This window comes from Phoxinus phoxinus (genome assembly GCF_949152265.1).
Source record: "Phoxinus phoxinus genome assembly, chromosome: 20".
In the NCBI taxonomy this organism is placed as follows: Eukaryota; Metazoa; Chordata; class Actinopteri; order Cypriniformes; family Leuciscidae; genus Phoxinus; species Phoxinus phoxinus.
In genome coordinates, this window is record NC_136895.1 from 23,290,204 (window position 1) to 23,315,203 (window position 25,000).

General features: G+C 34.9%; 2 protein-coding genes and 1 long non-coding RNA gene across 6 annotated transcripts in view; 1 reads left to right on the forward strand and 2 right to left on the reverse strand.

Annotated features, from left to right (window-relative positions):
• The window catches only part of LOC306988955 (T-lymphocyte surface antigen Ly-9-like), a 108,748-nt gene extending 93,377 nt beyond the window's left edge, over positions 1 to 15,371 (reverse strand). The window contains exons 1-6 of one of the 2 annotated variants that reach the window (XM_079594199.1): positions 15,240 to 15,371; positions 13,118 to 13,438; positions 11,917 to 12,174; positions 5,845 to 6,156; positions 4,476 to 4,587; positions 2,769 to 3,553 (exon numbers count right to left, since the gene is read on the reverse strand). In XM_079594199.1, the coding sequence (XP_079450325.1) occupies positions 4,493 to 4,587; positions 5,845 to 6,156; positions 11,917 to 12,174; positions 13,118 to 13,438; positions 15,240 to 15,285 (1,032 nt within the window). In that variant the 5' untranslated portion in view covers positions 15,286 to 15,371 and the 3' untranslated portion in view covers positions 2,769 to 3,553; positions 4,476 to 4,492. Of the gene's footprint in view, positions 1 to 2,768; positions 3,554 to 4,475; positions 4,588 to 5,844; positions 6,157 to 11,916; positions 12,175 to 13,117; positions 13,439 to 15,239 lie in introns of those variants that run through there. The other variant, XM_079594198.1, reaches the window with a different exon arrangement.
• The window catches only part of LOC306988964 (uncharacterized protein), a 191,620-nt gene continuing 181,832 nt past the window's right edge, over positions 15,213 to 25,000 (forward strand). The window contains exons 1-2 of one of the 3 annotated variants that reach the window (XR_013795532.1): positions 15,213 to 15,391; positions 17,228 to 17,533. Coding sequence is in view for 2 of the 3 variants with exons in the window: in XM_079594215.1 (XP_079450341.1) it covers positions 17,062 to 17,104; positions 17,228 to 17,533 (349 nt within the window). In the remaining variant the exon portion in view is untranslated. Of the gene's footprint in view, positions 15,392 to 16,878; positions 17,105 to 17,227; positions 17,534 to 25,000 lie in introns of those variants that run through there. The other 2 variants (XM_079594215.1, XM_079594214.1) reach the window with 2 other exon arrangements.
• On the reverse strand, positions 19,120 to 23,956 carry LOC306988982. The gene is made up of 4 exons (XR_013795536.1): positions 23,253 to 23,956; positions 22,696 to 22,761; positions 22,416 to 22,504; positions 19,120 to 21,270 (listed from the first exon to the last, which is right to left on the reverse strand). It is a non-coding gene; the product is annotated as an uncharacterized lncRNA (long non-coding RNA).

Consider the following 25,000-nt stretch of genomic DNA (forward strand, 5'->3'; position numbering starts at 1 on the left):
GCTCATAGAAGGAGGTATCGGCTCTATTCGCCTCATTCACCTCGAACGTTCCACCGAGCCTGAGGGGTACACTTACCACTTCCGGGAGTTCTCACAACGCGATTTCTCTCAGTGCAATGGCGCCTCACTGCTGTGTTCCCCAATGCACTTTTTGCATCTGGTTGTTGAAGCCACAAATGTAAATTTTACTCCTCCTAAAATGATAAAAACGAAACATGCAAGAGCGTTTTATAACGGCTCCCGGTACCCAGAAATAACAGAGCTACCGCAGCAAGCATCACAGCAGAGAAGTAGCTGAACATCTCTTCAGCAAGCCGACGCGCTTTGATTTTGATCTTGCTTTCTTTGACGTGAATGCGCAGGAATTAAAGATTAGATTTATATTCGTTTTGCAGAGACAGTTACGTTGGCCAGTGTAAACGGAACAGTTAACAAAACGGATAGCCTATCTGATCATTTAAAACGCATGAATGACCAGGCGTAAACAGACCCATTGTTATTCTAAAATATATTTACACAACCATCAAACACACTTTATACAGTTTGATTAAGCGACAGGCTAATTTCTGTATTGTTTTCATCGTTCACAGCGATACTCGTGCGTCTTTTCTGGCGTCTTCCTACTGAAATAAACATTTGGGGGGGGGGGGGGGGGGGGTTGTTGGGGCGCGAGCCATTGTCCTTTAATAAAACAAAATGCATTTGATTATAATTAACATGACAATGTGTACAAAACTAAAGTAGCCTAAATTAACGTTTCTTTTTAAGTTTTTGTCAATCTGAGGTGTTGTTGCCATAACGCGTTGCTATGGGTTGCTTCACTTGCATGTGACTGTCTTGCTTCGGACTTGACTGAAGGATAAAACCTTCGATCCAGTTACTGTATCCCTTAAATAACACAGCCCGAGGGATGTTGCAGTCGGTACTGGCCCACTGCTCCACATGTTTTATTGTTAATTTGGGCAGACAGGAAAGATTGGTGGTCCACACTGGAGTTTCCATTGCTGGTGCTGCTGAATCGTATGCGGTGGAGATAAACTTCCGGTGTTGTGTACCCCTCAACGGCGTTCGAGTTTTCAAAATGGCCACCAGGTGAATAAGGCGAATTGCCCCCTTGCACAACAGTTGTGCTATTTCTGCGCGAAGTAGGTGTGCTACTTCTGGGTTCACACTCGTCACGGTCCGGGCTCGTAAGCGCGGGGGGCGGCGAGCGAACTGCAGCGCATAGCCCTGCTTTACAACGTTCAGCACCCATTCTGACACGCCCGGGATCGCTTCCCATGCTTTCGCACGCATAGCTAGGGGCAGAATGGTCTCTGTGTTCTGACCGCCGCACTGCGCGGCGTTTTTATTTTATTATTATGTTCCCTTAGGTGCAATTATAGTATTACTATAGTTTTTTTTACAAAAAACTTTTAAAATGCAGAGATTTATGACCTTTTCCCACCCTGTTTCTCATCCTCTGATTCAAACAGTCTGTTTTGGGGGTGTTTCCCCTTAAAGAGTTCAGTGTTAACGCCCACTGTTATGATTGGCTAACGTCAGTGCCTATGCATCAATTATTAACGCCCCCAGCCAGAACATTTGCGGATTCAGCGTATTTAAAAAGTAGTTTAAAGTTTTAAATACATTACTTACAGTTTGCCTTGTCGTTGTTGAGCCCAGAATAGTCGGCACGGACTTATCTTTGAGCAACAGTTTTCTGGCAAAGCCAGCATCATTTTGGGATTTGATGTTTAGTTTTCATTGACTGTGACTCATGTGACTAAAAATGTGACTGTAAAGCACATTCATGTACACAGACACGCTCATGCACTGTTTATTCTCCCTGACTGAAGAGTTTTTTTATAAACCTCATCTACTAATATTTTATGATAAAAGTCTTTCTAATTTGTTCGTACATGTGGATAGCGCTAAAATGACCATTTCATCTGATTGGGCAAACCGCAATGTTTTCAGTATACAGGCCATAATTCTGTCAGGTAGATTAAGAGTCACAATGACAAATCCCATATAAGCTTTTGTGACGATGCAAACCACCAGTTGCTGAAATTAGGTACCCAGTAGAATTTTATATAAAAAATTCTAGACAAACTGGCCCCCATGGTGATTGACATGTATTTTTGAATCATTGGATTCACTCAGGGTCCATCAAACAGGTAATCTGGCCTCTATTTCTTTTATTTTAAAGAAAAAAAAAAGAAAAAACCCTGCATTTCACTTCTTACTGCCCGATCAGTCTTCTTAAAGGGATAGTTCACCTAAAAAAATAAAATTCTGTCATTAATTAATCAATCTCATGTCGTTCCAAATCCATAAGACTATCGTTCGTCTTTGGAACTCAAATGAGGATCTTTTTGATGAAATCTGAGAGCTTTCTGTCCCTCTATTGACAGTCTATGCAACTACAACTGTGATGCTTCAAAAAGTACATAAAGAGATCGTAAATCTAATCCAAATTAAGTGGTTTAGTCCAGATTTTTCGAAGAGACATGATCGCTTTATGTGATGATACGTTTTATGTTCTCTTCATTGAAACATGAGGTTTCAATGAAACTGAGGTAAACATGAAATGTGTTGCATGTTTTTTGTGTTTTAGTGAACTGAAGTGACATTGGTGTCACCAGAAAGTGAAATAATCAAATATTTTTTAACTCAATATAAATCATTATAAAGTCACTCTGACTCATATACCAAATTCATAAATCAAATTATCAATGAATAAATATGCATATAACTTGAACACAAACAAGCAAAACAATTATGGGCAAAACAAGTTTTTATTTTTATAATACTTTTATAAAACTGTGATGCAATGCGACTTATGTTATAACAGCACTTTATATAGAAGCAAAAGCGGAATAAATGAAATGTTCAGACAGTAAGATCATTTGTAACTTTAGTATGAACACAGAATATCGGAGCGACGCTAAGAGCATTTAACACTTCAGTCCTCATCAAAACACTCACTTTACATTTCAGATGTCACATTCACATCTTATTAGAAGACATAGAGATGGATTAACTTTTGATGGAAAAACAAATATTGGCGTGGCTATATTGTAAGCTTGCAAGGTTTTCAAGTAAGTCTCTAAGCAGCATAAACAATAAAAAAATAAAAGGTGGAAAGTAACAGTGCAACAGCATCAAATATAAAACCAAGCAATAGTAAGGAAGAATAAAATCATTTAGACATTAAGTTCAGTATGAGATTATTTCTGCAATATTCTGTAAAAGTGTAACAATAATCAAGCCTTCTTACAGAGAGTAACAAACAAAATGACGTAAATCAAACTGACTCTTAATACAATAATGGAATATGATTGGTATCACCGCAGACGACACCGTTACATCAACTTCATAACAAATGAAAGCATGTTTCTCCGTTTATGCCAAATCAAATGAAAGTCTCACTTATTACGTTCACATCTCAGAAGCACATGCGGGTTCACTTCAAACGCTGTTAATGTATATACTGTTGCAATGATATAAACTACTGCTGTTGGGAGTTGCCCGTTTCAAAGCATGCTTTCTGTTCCTTGACCAGCATTATCTGTGAGAAAATACAAAGGGAATCAAGAAATTGAAAAAGAGAATTAACATTAAATTAACATTATCATGCTGTATGTTATAAACTCAAGAGTCAGGAGTCCTGCTGTAACAATAACTCTTATTTGTTTAAACAATGAATCAATTAGTAATTGGTAACTTTAATTGACCAATACATTAACATATACTGTGTTAGGCCTAGAGAGCCAGGAGTGGAAAAATGTGATTCTCAAATATGTCACAACGTTAATATACAAGGCCAGTGTGTCGCACAGAGAGATTATGTAAGGATTCTCTGTAGTAAAAATAAAATTTTATTAAAACCAGGTTAATGTCATCTCTGTCTGTTAATGAAGTTAATGTTGTAATGTCTAAATGAAATCCAGTCCTTATTTCACACACAAAAGCGCTTTGTGTTTTAACCTTCTAACTTGTGCACAGACAGGCTTCAGAGGGTCTAAAAATATGTAATTTTATTATCTCTGTGGACAATTATTCTTAATTAAATTTGCTGTGAGTATTATATGACTTCTCAATCGGTAAGTTCAGATTATTGTACTTCAGAAGCATTAAGATCAGTACTGTCTTTAATGTTTTCATATTGATGGTGTTTCTTGTCAACGTTGGTTATATCTGAATGAACAAACAAACTAAATAAAGTCACATAATAAAGAAACACAAACATGATGCAAATGCTGCAAAAGATCAAACACAGATCATATCTGCAGTAACTGTGTTTGATTTTCTACAGAGATACAGAGATACAGCCCACATTAGTTCAGTGACAAACTGTTATTCTTTCAACAGTAATCAATAAAGAACACTAATTAACATATTATGAAAAAAAAAATCATGATTAAAGTTCTTAATAAATACTGAATAATTATATATTTGTCTCTCTCGAAGGATATGTATGAATTACTTACACTGTTGTTCTGATTGTCTATACTTCATGCAATAAAGAAACAGTTACAGCCCAAAGCATCAGAACAACACTGGCACCAGATATTCCTGATACAGCACCTGACCGATCTGAACCTGTAATGATAAAGACAGACATTAGTGTGAATGTGTCTGATCTATAACACACACCATAAACATCAGCACTATATAACCTGAGTGAAGATCTGATACTGTAATGATAAAGACAGACATTAGTGTGAATGTGTCTGATCTATAACACACACTATAAACATCAGCACTATATAACCTGAGTGAAGATCTGATACTGTAATGATAAAGATAGACATTAGTGTGAATGTGTCTGATCTATAACACACACTATAAACATCAGCACTATATAACCTGAGTGAAGATCTGATACTGTAATGATAAAGACAGACATTAGTGTGAATGTGTCTGATCTATAACACACACTATAAACATCAGCACTATATAACCTGAGTGAAGATCTGATACTGTAATGATAAAGACAGACATTAGTGTGAATGTGTCTGATCTATAACACACACTATAAACATCAGCACTATATAACCTGAGTGTAGATCTGATACTGTAATGATAAAGGCAGACATTAGTGTCATGCGTCTGATCTATAACACACACTATAAACATCAGCACTATATAACCTGAGTGTAGATCTGATACTGTAATGATAAAGACAGTCATTAGTGTGAATGTGTCTGATCTATAACACACACTATAAACATCAGCACTATATAACCTGAGTGTAGATCTGATACTGTAATGATGAAGACAGTCATTAGTGTGAATGTGTCAATAAAAAAGCAAAGTGTAATAACAGACAAAAAAGCATAACCTACAGCATAAACCACTGTAGTGAAACGACCATATACTTAATAGTATATTTCTTGGTAATAGTATATTTATTGGTAATAGTAAGCTGATTCAGAGAGAATCATACATGCCAAAAAAATATTTCTCACTGAAATATTTAAAACCTTTTTCTCTAATGAACAAATATTGAAAACACTAATCTAAGGTTCCATGAGACAATATGTGAAATAATGTAAATTTCCTCTACAAATTTCTAATCTCTTGCAAACAATTTCTTGTTTAACATGTTTTGTTTGTCAGATGTCCTTCTTCAATTAGATGTGTGTGTGTGTGTGTGTGTGTGTGTGTGTGTGTGTGTGTGTGTGTGTGTGTGTGTGTGTGTGTGTGTGTGTGTGTGTGTGTGTGTGTGTGTGTGTGTGTGTGTGTGTGTGTGTGTGTGTGTGTATATATATATATATATGTTGATGTATATGAAAAATTGTTCACAGAACACACATGTAAATAAAATATTGATACTGAAAGATCTGATCTACTCACCACTGACAGTAACACTGATGTTCCTCTGAATGGTGTGTGAGCTGCTGATCATGTTAAGATGATAAACTCCAGAGTCTGTTATTCTGGAGTCGTGGATGGTGAGAGATGCAGTATTAGAAGGCATCCACAGTCTGTCTTTGAATCTCCCATCAGCACTGGTGTCATGTGTTACGAAGCCAATGTTCCATTTATTGATTTCAGCAAAGCTATCTTCAAACTTCAATATTATCTGATCATATCCCTGTGTGTTACTAAGACCAGTGTTTAGAGTAATATATTCTCCCGCCTTCACTGATACTTTCGTCATGTTACCTGTCACAGCAACAAACACATATAAAGAACATATGATTATATGAATAATACTTTTTTATTCACACAGGTAAGTGATTGATCTACTACTGAAAATGTGCAAATTAAAGAACACAGCTCATTTCCATAATGACAGCACAATCTACCAAGAGCAGCACAAATTCACACAGAGTCGCAGACAAGAGAGATCTACTAAAAGCAAATTAAAAATAACATGGATCGGCAAACAATGTTTGGATAACGTCTTTCTCTGTCATTCCAACTAAACGAACAAGTGGAGAAAATTCTCTCCTTCTCTCACAAGCTCTCTGTTCTCCACAGCGCCTCAGCAGCTAATATCACAGCATGTCAAGCACAAAACTGGTTAAAGCAGAGATGCCCAATCCTGTTCCTGGAGATCTTTCCTGCAACGGCCAACTCTGATCAAACACACATGAAGCAACTAATGAAGATCTTCAGGAGCACTTGATCATTACAGTGGGTACATCTCCAGGAACAGGATTGGGCAGCCCTGAGTTAATAGCCAGTAATTTGACTGCCTCAAAACTTTATAACAGTGCATGATTTATTCAAATACTCTCCTGCCATAAATTATGCTACTGAAAGGACTACAACTGCATATGCAATATGGTCAGCCGAGAAAAATAACTGACCAACTGACTGTCATGTTTAGTGTCTGTTTTCATGTTATGTTTGCCTGTGACACAGTGTATCCATGTGTTTTAGTGTTATCCTCGTCACCTGTTGTCTTGTTAATTAGTCATTATGAGTTCATTTGTCCCAGCTGTCTCATTTCCCTGTTCTGTTCTGTGTATTTAAGCCATATGTTTCAGTCTGTTCCTTGTCTGTTGTTGTTGCGTTTGGTTGTTCTGGGGCCTGTACCATGAAGGTAGCTGAACAAACTCGGGGTTACAGGATTAGTTTTGAGTTGACAAAACCAAACCGATGCAATCAGGCTTTATTACCATGACGCAGCTCATCAACTTTCTCTGTCAACTCAGGCTTTGATCTCAAGCTATGATTAATCCACGAGCGCGTGCACATACCAAAGTGACGTTGACACCGAACAACCAATCGCGTTCGATATGGAGAGAGCGAGAGCGATATATTTTTTTCGCGGAGGAGCAAGAGATAATCATTCAGAATTACGATAAATTTAAATATGTATTACAAGCTCGAAACAATACGGTCTCTTCTGCCAAAGCAAGAGAAGACTGTTGGAGAAAGATTGCTGATTGCGTTAATGTGTAAGCTAAACAAATAGGCTACGTTCTATATTAATGTAAAATTATGTAGGCTATATATGTAGGCTATGAATGTATGTGTGTGTGAAATATAGCCTATATTTTTCTAATATATAAAAATGTGCATGTATAGCTACTAATAAAGATTAATATTCATTGATTTTTAGATGCAACTCCAAACGTTCTTGGCAGCAGATAAAGACAAAATATAAAAATATAATTCAAAGTAGTAAGTATTTACACATAACCTTTTATTATTTTTTGTAAACATTTGATCACAAACACTTCTAGTTCTAGAAAAAAGAGTGAAATTCAGAAAACCGGTGGAGGGCCACTCCTCCAGAATACACTGAGTTGGCTCTGATAGGAATAAGGGACAGCCGATTATGGATGGGATTACAGGTGCTGTACAATCTGACCCTGTGCTGGCTCCTCTAAGCAAGTAACACTGGGTACGTGTGCGATACATTACTATTTTAAGTTTTAGATATGGCTGACTGTATGTTCTGCAGTGTCCCTGTTGAAGCCAGCACACACACACAGTCTCCCACACAGAGGTCAGTATGCAGCAGACAGAACACTAGAAACATAACCTGCTTTATAACAGTTATGCTTTATATTGGCCTACTTTTATTTATTAGGGTTAGATGATGAAGACACTCTGTCTGTGTTCTGAGACAGTTGCTGAGGTGAATGCACTGGGCTTCTTACATTTGAATGTGTGGCATAAAACAGGGACTGGCCCTTACACATCTCTTTTATTGTAGGATTTTTCACAACCTGTCCCAGAAACTGAAGCCTCTACCTCAGGCTTCAGAAGAAATGTGAACAAGCTAAGAATTTAAAACCATTGACATAAATTACAGGTGTTTGTCAAGGAACTTTTTGTAAGTTGATTAGCCTCCAGAAAACTTGTAATGATCGTGGTGGAAACTTGTTTGTGGTGGAATTATGTTTCAGGTGGAAACAGACTCAGTCAGGGCCCTTTACAAACGGATCCTATAAAGCTAGACTGCACACTAAAGGAGCCGGACTGTGAGCTGAGGAGGCTCCACGTTTAAATAATAAATAAATTGGAGATCAAACAGCTGGATTAAACTGATCTCAGTATGTGAACTTATTTAACCAAGAAACACTTTAGCATGAATATTTAATAATGCAACTTTATTTTGTCTCTTTCTTCCCCCCCCCCCCCATCCCACAAAACCAATACAAAGTTTGAGACCTATCTGCAGTTTCAATGTGCTTTTATTAAGTGTAATATTGTATGGTGATTGCATCTACATCTGCACCAGCTGGGTGGTCAAGTGGCCCTGTCTGAGGGTCATCATGATGGTTATTTTGTAGGTTGCAAATTAACAGTCTTTTGTACTGTACCAAATTTAACTTGCTTTCCTCAAAGTGCTGACACAACACAGACTCACAGAAAGTAGATCATTGTTATATCTGTTAATGTTACTATTAATTTAAAGATTCATCTCACAGAAAATAATAATTTCACATGTTCACATCATCTCTACCTGAACTGTGAAAGGACTTTCTATTAACATAATCTGCCTCATGTTCTCCTAGAGAAGTGGAGATTGCAACATGTGCAGGCTATTGCTCCAATGACTCTAGGGAATTCATAAGATTAACCGAATAATAATACAAAATATTTAAAATAATTCTTAACATGTACTGTAGTACATTTGTGAAATTAGCTTTTTGAAAAAAAAAAAAAAAAAAATTGTTCATGTGATGTCACCCTATCAATATATCTTACCCGCAATTTTATAAAAGCCCTCTTTTATGGACATGGTCGATATATGTCCGGGGAACATTATAAATGAAACTATTACTCCTGCAGAGCGAGGACCACCTTGCGAATAGTTCGACAAACCCCTAGATTCTGTGCATCACCGATCGTGCTATAGCCTATGTACCACTTGCAAAAAAACGCAACACAATACCATTTGCGGTACAGTAATGAATTCGACGTGTTAAATTCTTTATGTTCGGCTCAAGAAGTTCGCAAAGATAAGATATTCCTTCCGCAGAAAATCTGTATCTTTCATAACTATCAGGAAAGGCAAGGGGATTTTGTCCGGCCAAAAACTCTTTCTCTACGATGTGCTCGTCTAACAATTTGCGCTAAGATGTCCACAGGATTTGGAAGAAAATGTAAAGCCATTGCAACAGACACTGGGAATTAGTTACGTCACCTATATGTTTCTTTGCTCACAGCTGATTGGTCAAACTTTAGTCCAGAACTTAACCTGCCCCGGAGCAGGTTAGCCGTGCAGCGTAAGATACCATGGCAACGAACACCGATTAAAGCCGAGCTACTTTCATAGTACCTAAAACCCAGGGTTGGCGGAAACTAAGCTGAAACATAGCTGGCTAGCCACCTAAACCGGCTTCATGGTACAGGCCCCTGTTCTTGTGATCCAGTTTATGAGTGTTTGTTTAAATAAAAGCTGCTGGAAGTAGATCCTGCATCCGTCCCTGCTTTAACCTACACCGTGACACTGACATTTTAAAAGTATCGCATTATGAATTATGTGACTATTTGATATGGGTGTTTTTCAGAGTTTTTCTACAAGGAATATGAAGATGTCCAACCACTATAATTTTGGCCATTTACAGTAGTTCAATCCTTGACCAATATACCTGACAGTGAGTACGGGTCAGAAAACCTCACATCATTGCTAAGGGGTGATTATTGCTAGCCTTATTAGTGTAAGTGAACCTGTCTTCTGCTGGCAAAACATTAAAATAATTGCAGAAGGCAACCGGATGATCCATGTTGTAAATATTGAGGCTCACATCTGACAGTTATGGAAGATTGTACCTGCCACGGAATAAAACATAAAGAAAGAAAGAAAAAATATATTTTGGATTTTTTGACTGATGTTTTTTCTGGCAATTGTGAGTTTCTGTGTCACAATTTCCTTCTTTTTTCGTGACAGAAACAAGTCAAAGATTGTAACTGTCACTTTTTGTCACCAGGTTGACTCCGCCCACAAAACACGCCTCTGTTTAAAAATACCAATATGCTCTATTGAGCCACATTATAAATATTACAATATAAGAACAGTATTAGAATTATCTGAGACGTTTTTTACATTAAAAGAATAATGGATTCCAAGGATTGACACCTAATAAAGAACTGATATTCCGTAACAGCAAACTTGTAAAGGGACACCATGTAATTTTTAGCGCTCTAGTGATTAAAAAACAAAACGGCAAGCGGCTTTTGGAAGAACATTGTAGCCGGTGTTGTGCCGAATTTTGACTGCCTGCAAGATTTACTGTCCTTCACATGACATCAGATGATGATGTCAGAGGGGCTAAATTTATTTATTGTTTGTGATTTCCTTTCATTTTTATTTATTTCGATTATTTTTATGTAGTTATTGAGGCAGTGTTTGTTAAATGTCTTGAGAACATACTAGTTTTGTATTTTTGAAATTCAATGAAATAAAATGAAAAATGAAATAAATAAATAAAAAGCTCTGCACCATTAACTCTACAAAGCTTTGTGTAACCAATCTTTTTTTACAATATGTTTTACATTTACATGATTGTGACTCAAACTGTGTTTGGCGTTGCAGTTCATATTATGGACGTCTTTGCATTTGTAAAGCTATATTGTGTAAAATATGTACATAAGTGCAATAGGCTGTTTTATATGTATAATGAGTAAAAGGTCTTATTGGAATTTCACTCTGCATGAAATAGTGGAAAAAAAGTTTCACTGAAATGGTTACGCCGTGTCATTTCAATCATTTTTATGTATGATAGAGTTTTTAGTTGAGTTTTTATTATAATGCATGTTAATTCATTTGGACAGTTGTACATGACCTTGCATAAAATGGCATACTAGCTTCAAGAAAGGGAACCCTTTATCCCAAAGCTGAAGGTTCAATGAGTTTACTATACAATAAAATGTAACATTTGCTCCCTGTGTAATTTCTGTTTTAAACCAATATAATCTCAATATAATCCCATGGGCAATTAATGTTGCTTATTACTTTACTTACATTATTCTCATCTCTGCTGTCTGTACATCATCTCTTGCTATAGCATATCAAAAGTAATATCCATTTTACAATAATTAACAGTACACCTGCCCAAATTATACTGCCCTCCTCAGCTCCACTGTTTGGTACTTTGGTCGTGTGTTTTCTATGCGGTACAAAGTTCTCCTCCAGAGGCACTTCATGGCTCAGAAAGATGAATTACATTGAGCAACATTCAAATATGAGAAATATATTTGTCTTACTGAGATATTTGTACACCAAAAGAATAAACATTTTCAACGTAGGACTGGCACCTTCACACAAATGGAAATCTGCCCCAGAAAATAGGCTAATTAAATAAAAGGACTTGCCATTTAACATTCAAATTATAATTAATTTAGTGTGAACTTCAGTGTTAATTTGAGCATTAATTGTTCACTAGTGATCACAGAATCTAAACATGATATTATAGAATCTAACAGAATACTAATTTATAGAAAGTTTGAGCTACTCACCACTAATATTAATATGTAATTTCCTGTGTAAGATCATACTGTTGGTGTTGATCTCCAATTCATAATCTCCATACTGCTGACTTTGGATGTTTCTGATGGTGAGATCTCCGTTTTCATTTCTCCATCTCGTGTCACCGGGGCCTTTTAAGACTTGATCTCCAAACTTCCACTGTATCAGATCATCTTTCTGTATACCAGTAACACCAGTGTGTAGAGTGACAGTATCTCCCACAGTCACTGATAGTGATTTCATAGCATCTGTCACAGTAACAAACACATGAGGAGAAGAAACACAAGCAGATTTAAACAGATCAAGTTAATAATGCTACAGGTCTAGAAGTCAGAGATTCTGAACATCTTTGACTCTTTAAAATCTTTAGATTTGCTGCTCTTGCTTTTTGTTGAATGTTGAATTGACATCTGAACCTCTGCCTATCTAAGAGTTGTTGACCTGTATTGTTATTTTTTGAGTTATGAAGTTTGCTAATTATTTAGTAGTTGCAGTTTAAATTCGTAAGCTAATTGTTTTGTTTTTGCATATATGTATACTCTTTGTTGTTTTTCCGACTTTTATCACTGTAAAGCTTCTTCCTTTCTTCCCTCTGGCTATTGAAACTGTTTGTATCTTTCTGAATGACTCCTTATATTGATCCCAAACTTAAATTATTATTAATATTATTATTACTTATTATTATTATAACATCAGTCTTATTAATGTGTCTCATAAAACACTGCATTAAATATTAATAAGCAGTGTCTCCCTATAACAATAACTCTCATCTCCGTGAGCTTTGTTGCTGTTGTTCACCATAAACTTTATATCATGTGGATACAGGAAGATTAAATAAATGAATAAAAGAGAGACATGATTAGATTCAACAAAACATAATTTAACACAATCAAACTTTATATGGTCATTTATATGCCTCTTGTTTCTTCTTCATAAAGTTGTGAAAATAACTCTAGATTCATCTGTTCTGTAAATCTCTGAAGAATCAATGTTATAGTTCTGTCAATAGATAATATTTCCTTTACACATATTTCACTTTTTACATATTATTTCATAGCTGCCTTTTTTTAATTGACAAAAACAACAACCGGTTTTGAAGAATAAACCTCTGATTATTCCACATCATCTAAACTCAGAAAATTAATCTAGATTTTAATTCAGTTATCAGATTGCAAGACTTGAGTTACTCACCGGTGACAGTAACACTGAATATTTCAGTGGTTGGCACAGCTTTGCCCGAGATCTTTAGTTTATAGTCTCTAGTATCTTTAGTTGTGATGTTTGTGATGGTCAGAGATCCATTCTGTTTGTCCACATTCAGTCTGTCTTTGAATCCCACTTTATCCCCCTTAGATGTGGAGAAGCTTCCACCTGTTTCTTTTATAGCAATGATTTCATCACCAAAGCACCAGTCAGCTGAAGCATCTTCTGGTATTGCAGTGTGATGTTTTAGAGTGACAGAATCTCCCTCCATCACTGACAGTGACACTTTCACATCATCACCAAAAACACCTGATGGGGGAAAAATAAATAAAAGATGTTCATTCTTGATCAATCCTGTCATTTTTTGCAGTGCAGCAAATGTTACAGTGAATTTACCCTGACACACAGTGTTTTTCATTATTGTACTGAAGTGCTCTGTGTGTGTGGCTGAAACACAGATGGAGAATCCAGAACTGAGTCTGGCACTGCTGTGCTGTGACTCTGCTGTTACTTAGCCTAGTTTTCTGGATATAGTTTGAAACTGGCTTTTGCTGACTCTGAAAAGTTAATTTCCCCAATACCCAGTTCAACCATAAAAACACAATTAACATTTTTTACACTAGCCTCATGTGAGGATATTGTTTTAAATGTAGCCTATATCCATTTCACACTTACATCAGTGTTGTGTCTCCTGAAAACTAAACATGACGTGTCTTGTGATTTCAACATAAAACACAAATTGTAAAAATTATGGCCGTATGTGGAAGATAACATGCAACACTCAAACAAAACACACAAACACACAAAATAAATCAGTAAAATTAAAAGTGCAGCCTGGAAGCACTGGATAAAAAAAAAAAAAAAATACAATATACAATGAACCAAAGTTAAAATGTTACATGTTTCTTATACTGGAGCAGCATTATTCAGATAATAAATACTGTTTTATAGTTCTTCACAGATATAGGGGCGACCAGAGAGTGATGTCATTTAAGGTGAGTTCAAACATCATCAGTTTAACTTAGAAATGAAGAACAGGAGTTTTATCGTCATGCGTGAGCACCAGCATCCTCAAATGACAGAAGTTGTGAGTCACATAAAATATTCGCCTATAAAGAATGTACAGAATAAAAAAACAGGTTTGGTAAAAGTACAATTTCAGGATTGGCTCAAAAATAGATCTGCAAATGTTTTGCGAGTGGAAAAAAATAGCAAATCATTTAGGCTAATGTTATCTCCCATCTCATATTTGTTTCCATCACAGTCTATTTGTTATATATTTGTTACAAATGGTAGTATTTTTAATTAAAAATGTTACCATTTGATTACATTTTTAATCAAAATATTTTATATGAAATAAAGGTTTGTATTGCATAATATTTAGAAAGTAAAACTTAGGACAATAATTCAAACCAACCCCAGCGGTTACAGGAGCAGAAACAACAGCTCGTTCTTCTCTTGAGGCAAATAGTGATAATTATGAGCTTGATGAAGAAATGCAACTAGTTTTCTATTTCTGGTGTAGAATAGTGACACAGAAACCACAGAAAACGTTTTTTAAGTAATCCATATGAATATAGGTTTCAGGGACATCTGACTGGATAAATGATAAGAAGTTATTAATGTTCACAGTCTGCTGTTGGTCGATTCTGAGCCGCACCCACAACCGACCGACAGAAGAGACAGAGACACTTTTATGCCGATTTACTTGTGATTTTTATTTTGTATTCCGCTAAAACAGTGACTAATATTCATGAGCTTATTGTGGTTGTTATTATTATTATTATTCACACAAAATAAAAGATTAAGTGTTTTGCAGAATATTACAGGTTGTCGGCGCCCTCTTGTGTTCACTACCAAATAAACACACACACACGCACGCACGAACAAGTTACCCCCAAAAATAACCTTTTAATGGCGTTGTCACTTTCACACTATGATTTATCACAACGTATATTTCTAGAAAAGTTATAACAGATGTTTAAGAAACAATGGTGATAGGCTACACGCAAATTAAATGACAAGAGCAATGCGCACTTTCTGTTTCCGGTTTAGCCTATAGCCTACTGAAACCGAAAGTGTTGAATTAATACAAATAAATATGACTCACCATCCACGAGCAATAAAGCCCCCAAAAAGAAATAAAGGTTCCTCATACTGGTGTCGCTTCTGGTCGCATCCAAAAGGAATGATGAAAGTGATGCAGGATATTGATGATGTGCTCGTACCAAACCGACCAGGTCACGTGATTTCTGCGAAAGAGTGAGTTACGTCATACTATTTCAAAGTGGTCTGAACAGTTTATTGTAGGTTTATGTACAGTTTTTATAACAAACGAAAGGAAATAAAGAAATAAAGAATAAATTAAGTTACAAGCCATGCACAGTTTTATAGGCCTATATTTAGTTTAATAGCCTAGTACTGTAATTACCATAAACAAGAAAAAAATAGCCCTGCTATGGACTGGCCACTTGTCTGTTTCCTCTGCCTATGGCCCAAGATGCTGCAAAGCTGCATAGACCCTATGTGACCCTATAGCGATATAGAGAATGGATGAATGGATGGACGAAAAATAATGCAGAATGTCTCAACAAAGTGATGAATCCATATTAGGCAATTAAATAGGCTAATAAAGCAGCTTTTAAATAACTCTGAACATGAAGGGTCCGTTTGTGTCTGCTGAGATGTCAAATACAGGATGTTTATGAGAACTCAAAATGCCAAAACTAAAGGTCAGTCAATATGAAATGAGAAGAGAAAATAACCACACACACAGAATTAAAGTGTAAACTTGAGTCAAAACAGTTCCTCTGTCCGTTGATCTTTTGTGAGGTTTGGATATGAGTGAGAGTATCTCTGTTATTCTCGAGATTGGGCCTATAACCTCAGAGAACAGAAGATTCTGAAAATAAACCACAAGAACTGAGACCATCTGCAAACATTAGCTTTAGATCAGAACAGATATCTGTTTAAAATGATTTACATCCAATACAGAATCTTTATCTTAAAACAACTCTATACATGATTAGGCTACAGGTCTATTTTTTGACTATTTTAGAAGAACCTAAAGGGACAATAAAAAGTTTGAAATTAGAAGTAAAAGGAAGAACTGAAAAAGACCTCACCAACACATATACATGATAACAAAATTGTTGTGAATTTTCACAGGATGTGTAGGTTTGCATATTTAGTGTGTATGAAAGGCGTCTTCTATGAATCTCATGGTTTGACTTCCCTTCAAAACTGCAAGAAACAAAAGAAACATGGCGATTATTTTCCTGTAGCTATATATCCACAACCAGCAGATGATCATCAACAACTTACTTACTAGAACTGTTGCACACAGGTTTTTGCTTAATATTTTTATTATAGCTAATAATTATTAATAATTATAGATATGTATTTATATCTAAAGTGTCCTCCCAGCTTCTGCTGCACAATTGGATGCAAAATATATTTACAGTCAGGATTGTTAACCTGTTAACTAAAATAAGTTAAATGGTGGATTTCTTTAAGAAGAACCTTATTATATAACTTTATTATTTCAATAACTTTTTATTTCAGAGTTCCCCAGTCTCTTTAAAGTTATCATTGGTTGAACAGATACATACGTCACCACGTGTTGCAAACTAGTTCACGCCCACAGGCGTATAACTTTTTTATAACTTTTTTATTTCAGAGTTCCCCAGTCTCTTTAAAGTTATCATTGGTTGAACAGATACATACGTCGTCACCACGAGTTGCAAACTAGTTCACGCCCACAGGCGCGCGCGCACATAACGGTAGCGTGCAGAGTGCTGGAGTATCTGTTAAACATCAGCTTAACTAAACAAAAACAACAACAACAAAATAATTCGATAGACATCGATATATATGAACATATTAATTATAAAATAATATCACTTTGTCGGACAATCTGAGAACCTACGAAAATGATTCGCACATTTGTTTTGCTCGTTTTGTTGTGTCTGGTTGGTAAGTTATAAATCAATTTTTCATGACAATTGTGTAATCACGGTAATTAGGCTACACACTACGCACAACGGTGAGGAGATTTACATGAATTATATATTTATGCCATTTAATCTCGTTCTGTAGGTGTTTTTCAGGTTGAATCACATGAAGTTCAGTCAGTGCTGGGAGACTCTGTCACTCTGGACTCTGGTGTTTCTGAAGTACAGCTGACGAATAATATCGAGTGGAGGTTTGACAACACTCGCATAGCTTACACAATTAATGGCAATCCAAAGTATGATGATGAGAGATTCAGAGACAGACTGAAGCTGGAGAGAAACGGACTTCTTACCATCACCGACACCAGAACCACAGACACTGGAGTCTATAAATTTAGGACTATTATAAACAACAAGGAGTCAACCAAGACGATCAGTGTCACTGTTTATGGTAGGTGTAATATTAATAAAGCCTAATGTCCTTTTCATATTGATTTAGGAAGTGGCACTAAATCGTTCTCATAAATATATTTCAATGATATTATATTTCAATTTTCAAGTTTTTTTTTATATTAGACATTTACATGCATAGGCTACTTCTCAGTTTGTACTCATGTAGCCTACGGCTAAAACAATTGTTTAATTTCAATTGGTAAGACACAAAGGTGATATTCATAATTTGACCAACAGAGGGCCTATAACTATTGGCCAAATTAGGCTACCCGCTTTTTAGCATGTATGCAGTCCCACCGCAGGAACTATCCAGCTGCAGACCCGCAGCACAAGCCTCAGGTCGGGATGTCTATTATTTCTGTCATGATGTGGTGAACTAATTTATGAATCAGGTGTTTATCTGCTTAAAACTGTATCGCTTATAGTTATCAAACACAGAAAGTTGCTCAGCTTGACTTAGCAATAAGAGTAATCGATCAAATGGAATTAAAAAGTAAACCAGAATTAGGTGTAACTAACCTAAACAATAATATTTCTTTATTTTCTGTAATATTTCTGTCATGAGAAAAATAGCCTATTAAATCGACACATTGTTCTCATTATATTGATCAGGGAACACGCACAGAAGCTCAACCGAACTTGCTTGACGCACGAGAACAATCTACATCTGTATTACATTCATAATACACAAATTCATACTATATAGAACATACTTCCCTTGTGAAAAAAAAGTGCACTTTAGTGTACTTTTATAAAGTGTACTTATTACACAAATAATATACTTTAAAAGTATACACTTAAAGTGTGAATTAAATGCAATCTTTTGGGCGCACTTAATGCACATTAAGTATAATTAATTTCAAATTTATTACATATTAAGTTGAAATAAAATGCAATAAGTTGCCATTAAGAGTGATTTTTTGGTACAACTTAAGTGGGACTTTAATACAACTTTATGTCTACTTTCATAATTGCTTCTAGTGTCTTTAAAATATACTTTAAGTGCACTACACAATATACTGACACGCAATTAATGTGAACTCAAATATACTTTAATGTCAGTTAAAAATACACTTAAGTGTGAATTAAATGTATTGTTTTGGGCGCACTCAATGCACATTAAGTGTAGTTAATTTCAAATGTATCACATATTAAGTTGAAATAAAATGCAATAAGTTGCCATTAAGAGTGATTTTTTGGTACAACTTAAGTGGGACTTTAATACAACTTTATATCTACTTTCATTACTGCTTCTAGTGTCTTTAAAATATACTTTAAGTGCACTACACAATATACTGACATGCAATTAATGTGAACTAAAATATACTTTAATGTCAGTTAAAAATACACTTAAGTGTGAATTGAATGTATTGTTTTGGGCGCACTCAATGCACATTAAGTGTAATTAATTTCAAATGTATCACATATTAAGTTGAAATAAAATGCAATAAGTTGCCATTAAGAGTGATTTTTTGAAACAACTTAAGTGGGACTTTAATACAACTTTATATCTACTTTCATTACTGCTTCTAGTGTCTTTAAAATATACTTTAAGTGCACTACACAATATACTGACACGCAATTAATGTGAACTAAAATATACTTTAATGTAATATACATGTACATCGTTCGTTATATAATTAGATACATTTATAATTAAATTTTTTTATAATAAAGTTGTAATTTAGTACATTTCAAATTTGAATAAAAAAAAAATATCTTAATAACCTAGTTACAATCAAAAGAAACACTATACATAAACACAAACAGTTACAACACTTTAACTCATTTAGAAAGAGTCTGGAGGACAATGAAGCTTATATGCACAATCATTTTCTTCCTCAAATACAAAGGTACCTAAACATCACAGAAAACATTATGCATTTTTACATTTTCAGAAAACATTCTGTATGATATATAAAATTGTTTTTGTTTCCATGTAATTTACTGGTATTACTACTTTTGGGGTAATTCGGTCCCCATAAAAAAAAACACATACACACACACACACACGCACACACACACACACCTAATATTAAAGGGGTCATGACATGTTTTTTTACATTTTATTATTATGTTCCCTTAGGTGCAATTATAGTATTACTATAGTTTTTTTTACAAAAAACTTTTAAAATGTAGTGATTTATGACCTTTTCCCACCCTGTTTCTCATCCTCTGATTCAAACAGTCTGTTTTGGGGGTGTTTCCCCTTTAAGAGTTCAGTGTTAACGCCCACTGTTATGATTGGCTAACGTCAGTGCCTATGCATCAATTATTAACGCCCCCAGCCAGAACATTTGCGGATTCGGCGCAACTGTTTAGTAGCGGGTGATGCATGCGAAGCGATGGCTCTTGCAATGATAAAACCTTATTATGTTTGAGCCGGAATCAGATGAGGAATCAGAGGAAAATGAACCATCACCACAACAACGAAGACTGGATCAGCCCGTGTCCACATGGAAAGTGAAACTATTTTGAATTAATAAAAAAATTGTAACCCGAGACACTTGAAAACGGATTATTGTTGCATAATTATCCTATAGCTTAATTTGCTAACAGTTTAACAATATTTAACTAATTTCAAAGAAATTATAGGGTGTACCACGGACAAAAATGCATGCACAGACAGGCCATCTTAGAAGATGCAGCATTGATAAAGGCAACATTTTTAATTTTCTATCACATGTAGGCCTAACAGTTACTAGACAGGCGACATATTTTCAAGATTCTCTTATACAAATGTGTTTATATTAGCCAGTGATAAAAAGTAAGTTTGCGACGTCGTTGTTGAGCCCAGAATAGTCGGCACGGACTTATCTTTGAGCAACAGTTTTCTGGCAAAGCCAGCATCATTTTGGGATTTTTTCTCAAAACAGTCATCCTTATAATGTATAGAGCAAACGCTTAAACTAACACTGCCGTGACTGGGACGCACAAAAAATAAAGTGCATCCATTTTTCCCTGACGACTGGATCTTTCGCAGCGTATTCAAAGATGTTGTTTGTCCACAGCCAGGAACAGCACATCTGCGTGGCATCGTAATTTCCCTGTACACAGACCCACTCGCTGTCCGTCGACTGAACACTTGTGAGGCGCGACAACGATACGAAATGAGCATAGTTGTCTTGTGCTGGAGGCGGTCTAAATGCAAACGCTGGTACGTCACTTCGTACCGTGACGTCACTTCTTACCATGGATCCAGAACGAGCTGTATTTAGAGCTTGATTAAATAAATTATTCGTTTATAATGGGGAGGACGTCTTAAGCTATGAAACTTGCAGGACGTTTTAATGGTACAAAGACCTCTTATATACCAAAAGATCAAGGCAAATTTGGTTTCTCATGTCATGACCCCTTTAACAAAGATGAAAAAATACAGTAAATAAATTGTTCATTGTTAGTTCATTTTGGCTAATGCATAAACTAATGTTAGCAAATGAGACTTAATATTAAAGTAAAAATATTAAAGCTCTTAAACCTTTACTAGCACCAACAGGACCAAATGGTTTCTTCTAAAATCTTACTCAATTACAGTGAATGTAAGTTTGTCTAAAAACAAAAAACAAAACAAAATCTGAAGAACTCCAACGGCATAAAAACAAGAAAACCAAAATCGTTTGTCACCAAATGTTTTGAAGTTGTTGGAAAGTGCTGTTTATGTCTATGTCCCAGAAGCTCTCCAGAGTATATGTGAATGGAAATGTTCCAGAGAAGCAGGAAAGTCAGAAAAAATACCTTGAAGAAAGAAAACAAAAACAGAAGGAAAACAATTGTTTATAAAAACAGATCCAGTCCATTATTATATTTAGCTCAATTGAATGAAAGTGATCGATATACAGTTGCGCTTTAAAGTTTATATACACCTTGCAGTATCTGCAAAATGTTAATAATTATAGTAATAAGAGGGATAACAAAAAATTGTGTTCTCTTTTTATTTAGTACTGCCCTGATGTAGCAGTTTATTCATTCCCCAAACAAATGTCAATAAATTTTCGTCATAGTTGTCGTCATTTAAAACTGGTTTTTATTTAGTTATCGTCTCGGTTTCGTCTGTGAAAAAATGTCGGTGACGAAAATAATGATAAAAATTATTCGTCATTAGTAACATTGCAAGATGGCTGTGGATGAACACCAGTTGTTTGAAACAGCTTTGGCCGCTACAATGAACGAGTCAGACTTTTATCTAAAAGAGGAACCGAAGACGGTGCTCGAAACGTTCCTTTGCAAGAAGGATGTTTTTACTGTTTTGGCGGCAAGAGTCTAATATACCAGTTAGCTCCGCTGGTAGCTAGGCGTATGGGGCTTAGTTGTGATTGGTCGTACTAGTATTATCCAATTGCGTGCAGTGAGATTTTCAAATACATGCTTGGTGCCGCCCCTCGAGTTGGGTGATTTATATTACTCAATTCCAGACCCTTTATCTTTCGGATTTGGGTCTGGATTTCCAGGCTTGCAGTTCCTGGATGTTAAAGTTGAATTTACTGTCCAATTCGAACCACTGAATTTGCGAAGCGGAATTTTTTTTTGGACCGAAAATCACCTGTTAAATATTATAGGTTGTATTTTTAAACCATTTGAATATTTTTGAAGTAAAATATTAAAGGTGAATATGGATTATTGGATTTTTAATAATGAAAATGGTTTTGAAATGTTTTTAATCGAAAATATTCACAGCTTAAATTTCAACCCAAAATGCAAGCCCTAAAAATACAATGCATTAAAATGCAAGCATAGTTAATGCAATGCAATGCATTTTTCTTTTTTCCAAGTAGTGCAATTCAACAGGCTTTTTTGTTTCAAAAACATTTGGCATTATTTTACTTCCATACCCAAGACCCATGCAAATGTTTCCTCATCTTGGCTTGTAAGTTTCAGCTTACCACGCAAATCTTCATGAAGGATGTTCCTGTATTTACTGGTACCACGGTTGACACAGCAATTCTGCGGCCCTCTTCCTTTGGTTTGATACCTGTAAAATATATGATGATTATAGGGGCGTCTGTAAATGCACAGGTGGGAATTTATTACTTGCAAATGGAGAAGATTCAAAGTATTTAAAAGCTATAGGGATAGTAAGTGACTTGATAGCAGTGTTTCAGCTTGATCAGGGTGTGCTGTCTGTGCAACAATTCATGACAAATTATGTAACGTTAACATCACCTCATCAATAAGGGCCTGTGATTCCACACCGCTTGCACTGTCTCTCCAATCACAAATAAACTGATCCTGCAAAATGAACGTGTAACTCCAGATAAGCAAAAAAAAAAAAACATATTCCAAAACAAATAGTAACTGAACAACTCACTCTTCAAATGCAAAAATAAAAAAATAATGCTACATTACAAGCATTATTTCTAGAGTGATATATTAAATATTTATGGTGGTTATAACATTGATTATATGTATTAAATGTATATAAATGTCTTCTAGTGTTACAATATTTGATCTGTATTTAGCAAATTTGACTTTAAGTCATTTAGTAATTTTTAAATTATTTAAAAAGTCGGTTTAATTAAATTATATATATTTTCAGCAGCCAAATTCGTCGAACACACCCACACGCGAAAATTATTTAAACCTGATTAATTCACCTCCCGACTCTATTGCGTCTGTCTGCGATGAAAATAATGTAATGTGTTACACTCTTAATCGCAATAACAACTGCCATGTTACGGTGAAAATTTTTAAATAAAGAAAGCATCAAGATATATACTTACTTGACTCATTGCAGTATAACGTCTCATCTGTAACATCAAACGTGGCGTGGCGTTCTCTTCCTGATTGCGCAGCTTCAGTTTCCTTTCCTCGCGAATCGCGATTACAGAAACATAACAGTGCATTTTTCAAACTCTAGTGAAGTAGTGCGTCATCGTGACGTAGTATTTCTGGCGCATGCGCATTAAATAAAGTTAATATATTTCATGCATGGTTATATTTCAGCTTTTTAATTTCTGTTCAAACTCATTGTGTTGTTAGACTCTGTAAGTTCACAAAACTTGATTCATTCACCTAACTAAAAGTCAATCATTTTTATAGTGTAGTGTAGTCTAATTTAAATTAAATGTATTTTAACTGAATTTAAATGCAATTTAATTTTGTTTAGATTTGTTTAACTTTGCTCACAATTAAATGTGTTTAATTAGATCAACATAATGATATTAAAAGTATTCTCTACACAGATGTAAAGTACATTACATTAATATTACATTAAGAACTCCTCTCATAAATGACATTTTATTGTCAAATATTATGTAGAAAACTGACACTTTTAATTGAGTTAGAGCAGAAGCTGGTGATAAAAATGTCAACAATAAGTTGTACTGGAGTATACTGTATAAACAAATGTATTGCAGTTTAGAGGAAAAATAAATTTCAAGTGCATTAATGCACACAATATATTATAGACTAAACACATTTAAAATACATCAACAAAATAATTTTGGACAACACACTTGAGTTGAAATTAAAAACAATTATTTTCCATATTTTCCATTAAAATTATTCTTTTATTTAGTATATTAGTAAATACATCAAAATAACTGTTTAAGTAAAACTTAAGTAGACATTATTACAAAGTGCCTTTTTAAAACATGCACTTACGTGTGTTTAGAAATATTGTCATGAAAGTGTACTTACTTTAAGTTAAACTTAATTAGACATTATAACAAAGTGCATTTGTAAAAACTGCACTTAAGTGTGTTAAGAAATATTGTGATGAAAGTGTACTTACTTTAAGTTAAACTTAATTAAACATTATTACAAAGTGCATTTGTAAAAATTGCACTTAAGTGTGTTAAGAAATATTGTGATGAAAGTGTACTTACTTTAAGTTACACTTAATTAGACATTATTACAAAGTGCATTTGTAAAAAGTGCACTTAAGTGTGTTTATAAATATTGTGATGGAAGTGTACTTACTTTAAGTTAAACTTAATTAGACATTATTACAAAGTGCATTTTTAAAAAGTGCACTTAAGTGTGTTAAGAAATATTGTCATTAAAGTGCATTCCCTTTAAGTACACTTAAGTGGTATTTAATTTGAACTATATTATATTATCTGCAAGTGCACTTTTCAAAAAGTATACTTTTATGATATTAAGCACACAAAAAGTATGCTTTCAATACAATTAAGCACACTTCTTTTTCACAAGGGTTTTTTAGCGGTTGTGGAGTAATTACTGCAACAAGAGAACATTCTTGAGCTTCCGTTTATCATAACTGATGTCTGCATTGATGAATAAAAGCTTAAATTCAATCTGTTTATCATACAGTGATCATGTCTAATATATTAAAAGTAATGTCGTTAAATATTGTAGATATCAATTCATTTAAAATGGGAAAATAGCTCATCTAATAAAACAAAATTACGTGTGTTAAGTAGCGCTACTCTATCAAGACGTATAAGCCTCACACCTCACTCCGGCCTGTGGTTGCTGGTCTAAAACTGCTGGTCTGAAACTGGAT